The sequence below is a fragment of the Acanthisitta chloris genome, unplaced genomic scaffold (assembly GCF_000695815.1).
Source record: "Acanthisitta chloris isolate BGI_N310 unplaced genomic scaffold, ASM69581v1 scaffold36411, whole genome shotgun sequence".
Taxonomy (NCBI): Eukaryota; Metazoa; Chordata; class Aves; order Passeriformes; family Acanthisittidae; genus Acanthisitta; species Acanthisitta chloris.
This window is the reverse complement of record NW_008655995.1, coordinates 26,717-32,198: the sequence shown is the minus strand read 5'-3', so window position 1 is coordinate 32,198 and position 5,482 is coordinate 26,717. Positions and strand designations below refer to the sequence as shown.

Here is a 5,482-nt window from a genome sequence, read left to right as displayed (position 1 = left end):
TCCATCCCCTTTCCTGAGCCTTCCATCCCCTGCCCCAAGCCCTCCATCCCCTGCCCCAAGCTCCTCCATCCCCTGCTCCAAGCTCCTCCATCCCCTGCTCCAAGCTCCTCCAGCCCCAGCTCCAAGCCCTTCCATCCCCTGCCCCAAGGCCTTCCATCTCCTGCCCCAGTCCCCACTCCACCATGATTTTGCTGAGCTGCTTCTTGCATCTGCGTCCTCGGCGCTGTGGCCCCTTTGCCGGGTTGGGCAGGGGGCTGAGCCCCTCTGCAGGGTCCCGCAGGGCTCTGCGGGTGCTGGTGGACATGGATGGGGTGCTGGCTGACTTCGAGGGAGGCTTCCTCAAGAAGTTCAGGGCCAGGTACCCTGACAAGCCCTACATTGCCCTGGAGGACCGGAGGGGCTTCTGGGTGTCGGAGCAATACGGGCGCCTGGAACCTGAGCTGAGTGTGAGTTGTGCATCCCCTGGCTCTGCGCGTGGCTCTCCCACCACTGTGTGGTTGGAGCTTTGGCCCCGTGGGACTCTCTGGCTCTCAGGTCGTGGCTGCAGTGCTGGGGAGGGCTGTGGGTGCTGGCCAAAGCTCCCATCAAAACATAGGTGCAAGTCTGCACACAGGAGAGCTTCCAGCGGTGCCTGTTCTCCCCAGAAACCCATCATTTTTCATGCACATCTCTCCCATAGAATCCCAGGATGGTTTGGGTTGGAAGAGACTTTAAAGCATGTCTCATTCCAACCCCCTGCCATGGGCGGGGATACCTTCCACTAGATCAGGTTGTTCAGGTGGTCTAGTGGTCTTTTTCCTTACCTGCATGGACAAAGATAAATGCAAGGAAAGGAAATATTTCAGTACATCTGCCTTAAAATACCCCAAATTGCATAGCTGGGTTTTCCTAGCTCTGATTTGGCCACACAGTTCCTACATAGATTATTTAGCTCCTCAACAGCAATGGGAGGGGTGAGATGCAGCAGAAAAGTTGAAAGCAAACCATGCAATTGATGCTTCATGTGAAGTCTTTCTTAAAACATCCCCAAGCCTTCCTATGCCTGCAAATTACTGTGTTCACTTTAATAATTAAAGCCTAAAGCCAGAAGCTCTCTCTGTTATCATTCAATGAAGGCTGAATGTGGAAGGTTGAAAGACAGGTAGTTTCTGCCTCTACAAGTTTCCCATCCTGATGGGATGACTGTGGTCTCATCATCCATGGCTTGCAGTTGCACTAGTTGAAAGGTGTTATGGCAATCAGAAGTGCTTCTGTCATTAGTGGGATGATGGCTGCAAGGAAAGGGGCAAGAATAAGTCTGAGGCTCTCCCATGGGCGACGTCCTAAACAGTTTGATAAGCTGAAGGAATAACGTGTCCTCTCTGGCTGGGATTGGTAGTGAAATGGAGGACGTTATTCATGCAGTAAAACAGATATTAAAAGTTTGGCAGGGGAAATGCATGATAATGAAGTTTTTGCCTTGATCTTAACTACTTTGGATGTGTTAAATGAAGTGAACTCATCTTGTATCTGCTGTGATCATGTAAAACTACCAAAACCTTGGGCTGAACAAGTAGCAAAACTTCCACAGACCAACCTCAGGGCAGCCCTGGTTTCACTCATGGTTTCAGAGCAGGGATAAAGTGAGTAGGAGATTCTCTCTGCCAACAGGCACGTGGGCCATTCCAGTCCCCCTCAGCAGAGAGTACCATCGACCTGACCAGGAATAGGAGCCAAAGAGTCCAAGAAGCTGAAGGTCCCAGCTCTGAAAGGGAGAACAGCTCAGCAATACACTGAGCACACAGACCTGGAAGGATGGGGAGCCCTGGATGGGCAGAGAAATTCCTCATAGGGAGAAATAAGAAGAAGGAATTTGAGGGTCTGTCCTGCCTGGGACATGGTGGGATTCCCAGCCCATGGGATTTTTCCATCTGGAGGGCAGTGTGTTGGCTGTGAAGCCCCAGGGAGTTATTCTGGCCCTGGGAGCTGAGTGGGTCTTTTCCTCAAGATGAACTTAGCTGTTCCTTCCTCAAGCTTGATTGCAAAATGCTTTTTGACATAAGTGGAAGCAGGAATTGCTGCGGAAGTGCTTGCTGTAAGAAAACACTCAGCACAGTTTGAAGTGCTCTGCTGCATCAGGCCACGATTCTCAGGTGTCTCTTGAGCTACTACAGTCAGTATCTTAAAAGCAAAACATCACTGCTCTCCCGTCTGCAGCAGAGCAACTGGAGTTTGAATGTTTGCATGGCCCTGTGGCAAACTGTTAGGGCAGCTCTTCTTGTCATGGAGCCCAGAGGCATTTCTGCTGGTTCTCTGCACCAAATCACTGTGTTTCGCTCTGGATGGGTATGAAGAAGGCTTTTCTTCCCTCGTCTGAACCACTGATGTCTTCTGCTGCTTGGGCTAAAGGGAAGAGTGCAACAGTCTCTCTTTTCAAATTGTGTGTCTGGTTCTCATGGTGCATGGGATTTTTGGAGAAACACAGGCTTTGGTTCTGGCATGTCATGTTCAATGCTCAGTGCCCAAATATGTAATGGGTTGATGCATTCACCTTCCTTGAGAGCAGGTGAGATGTGCAGCCAGAGTCTTGGCACAGAATGAAGCAGGATGTGACTCCTCAAACATCCCTATGTTTTCTCTGGGGCTTTGCTGTCCTGAGCCTTGGAGTCCCCAGTAAAGCCCCAGTTGCTCACAGTGGCCTGTTTTCTTCCTCCACTACAAGTGTAGTAAAAGCAAAAAGTGCTGATTACTCGCTAGATTCTGACTCATCAGGTGCTGGTGTGTCCAAGCAGCCTATGTATTGCTATGAGCTGTGCATATATATATATTTAAGCATCACCAAGGCTACTCTCTGCAACCATGGTGCTCTGCCAGCTCCTCCATACCCTCACAATACAAGAGGGCTGGGATGGGCTTAAAGTTCCTTGAGTCCCTATTCCCCTACCTCAGATTTAGAAACAGAGGTGCTCAAAATGGAAATCAATCCTGGGCCTTCCAAACTCCTCCTGGCTGCATCTGCAGCTCCTCAGCTGCATCACAATGCCAGGACAGGGCTACCTCTGCTTCTTCCCAGCTTCCTCCCTGAGGACCTGGTGTTTGAGCAAAATAATTGCTTTCCTGAGTGGCTGACAAGTTGTTGCCTGTTTGAGTCAGTGCAGGAAATGCTGTTCCTTGAAGCTGTGCTGAACCCATTTCAGGCAGCCCCTGGACTCTGCCCTCATCCCAAGGTTTTGCTCCCTGTGGTCTCCTCTCTGCTCTGCTCTCCCTGTGTGCCATACCAGTGCACCCTGGCTGCTGACCTGGATGTTAAGTGTTTCAAATCCTTGCCTGGAAATGCTCTATTTGCCTGGTAGACCTTGCCCAGGCATCCCTGAGGAGAAGCATCTGCATTCATCCTGACATGTAGTTCATCCTGTAATATACTTGCTCCTATGAGAGCAGCCCAGCTGCTATTTTAAGTGATCTCATAGAGGCAAATAGGCTAGACAGCATCTGTGCCTGAACAGCATCACATTATGGTAGGGCTACCAGGCCACATCAGCTGGATCCACCTGGATTCATCCCTCTGGATGCAGACCTGGGATTTGGCTCGGATCTGGATAATCTGGTGTTTTGCCTTGAAGGAACATGCTGCTCCCTCTGTGTCTGGGGCTGCACAGGCAAACCCAAGCCTGCTCCAGAGCATCTCCAATCTAAACTGTATGGGATGGGTGCAGGTTGTCAGGTGGGGAGCAAAGGCACCCACAGAGGCAAGGGGGGTTAGCAGGAGGGGACTGGAGCCAGTGCTCCTACCTTTCTCACTGGCACCATCCTCTGTCCTAGCAAAGGGTGAGAAAGACATGTGCAAGGAGAAGAGCAGCCAGAAGCCCTGTGCAGTAACTGCTCTCTTTCCTCTCACAGGAGAAAGCCATCAGCATCTGGGAATCCAAGAACTTCTTCATCGAGCTGGACCCACTTCCTGGGGCTGTGGAAGCTGTGAAGCAAATGGCAAATTTGGCAGAGTGAGTAGGAACCTGCCTATGGTGTATGGAGATGGGCAGGGGAGCAGCTGTGGCTTCAACAGGCTCATCCACCTCCTGGCAGAAGCACTGATACGTCAGCATTAAAAATAAATGTCTCCCAGCCACAGGCATGGGAGGAGAGAGAGGGCTGTGACTCCTGGAGCAGTCACCAAAGAACATCAGCATGTGCAGCCCTTTCCCTTCAGCTCTCTGCTCCCAGTGAGGGTGGGGAAAAGGGGAACACACTTGTACTGTGGGTGTGGGTGGGATCCTGCAACATGGGGGATTAACAGCTTAAATTGCCCTGGTTTGATCTGTGTGGTGGGGGGTCTGCTTTGGGCTCCTGCCTGCTCAGGCACAGAGTGACATTCTGCCCCTGTTTTTCTCCTCATGGCAGCACTGATGTGTTCATCTGCACAAGTCCTATCAAGAAGTACCGCTACTGTCCTTACGAGAAGGTGAGCAGGTCCAAAGCTCAGCTCTCCCTCCTGTCCACACTGCCCAGCGAAGCTGGCTGAGCCCCACATGCTGTAAAATGGCAGTGATATTTATTTCCCTCTTCCATCAGTTCTGTCCCTAAGCATCCTCACAGAGCAGCAGCTCTGCTGTTGGTCAAGCTCTGCCATGTGCATGCACTAAGGCACTTACTTGGTCTTAGTATTTCATCGCAACATGAAAAGAACTTGTGCTGCAGCAGCATCCAAATCTATCTCACTAGTGAATTTACAAGAGAGATGTCCTCCCTGTGTGGGGGTCAGTGCTGCTTCCACTCCACCCTGCCCTATCCCTCAGCCTTCCCTAAGCTCAATTCCTGCCTCTTGCCTTCCAGTATGCCTGGGTGGAGAAGCACTTTGGCCCTGAGTTTCTCGAGCAGATTGTTTTGACACGGGATAAGACTGTGGTTTCTGCTGATCTGCTTATAGATGACAGACCTGATATAACAGGTAAGAGATGAGGGATAGAGTGACTGAAGGCAGCTAGGGATGGGTGTTGATCCTTCCATGCCTGATTAGGCTCTCGCTAGGGTTTTGTATCTTCAGGCTCCTCATATTGGAGTAAGATCAACCTCAGTGTGTTGTGGCCAAGTTGTTCAGAGCGCTGACCTCTCTCCTGGCTTTGCAGGGGCTGAGCTGAACCCCACCTGGGAGCACGTGCTCTTCACTGCCTGCCACAACAAGCACCTGCAGCTGAAGCCCCCCAGTCGCCGGCTGCACTCCTGGTCTGATGACTGGAAGGCCATTCTGGACAGCAAACGCCTGCCAACCCGCCAGGCCACATAAACACCAGCCTCCCGAGCGCTGACCTCTCTCCTGGCTTTGCAGGGGCTGAGCTGAACCCCACCTGGGAGCACGTGCTCTTCACTGCCTGCCACAACAAGCACCTGCAGCTGAAGCCCCCCAGTCGCCGGCTGCACTCCTGGTCTGATGACTGGAAGGCCATTCTGGACAGCAAACGCCTGCCAACCCGCCAGGCCACATAAACACCAGCCTCCCCACCCCGTC

At 51.9% G+C, this 5,482-nt stretch overlaps 1 protein-coding gene across 1 annotated transcript; it reads left to right on the top strand.

Annotated features, from left to right (window-relative positions):
- Positions 1–182: 182 nt before the first annotated feature.
- LOC103811195 (5'(3')-deoxyribonucleotidase, mitochondrial-like) lies at positions 183–5,260 on the top strand. The gene is made up of 5 exons (XM_009084148.1): positions 183–446; positions 3,880–3,980; positions 4,378–4,438; positions 4,810–4,924; positions 5,103–5,260. Exons 1-5 carry the CDS (start codon positions 183–185, stop codon positions 5,258–5,260), a joined length of 699 nt encoding a protein of 232 aa, XP_009082396.1.
- Positions 5,261–5,482: the final 222 nt, after the last annotated feature.

Coding starts and splice junctions, on each gene's coding strand:
- LOC103811195 (XM_009084148.1), top strand. CDS start 183: ATGATTTTGCTGAGCTGCTTCTTGCATCTGCGTCCTCGGCGCTGTGGC. Junction 447..3,879: donor GCCTGGAACCTGAGCTGAGT/GTGAGTTGTGCA, acceptor TTCCTCTCACAG/GAGAAAGCCATCAGCATCTG. Junction 4,925..5,102: donor TGACAGACCTGATATAACAG/GTAAGAGATGAG, acceptor CTGGCTTTGCAG/GGGCTGAGCTGAACCCCACC.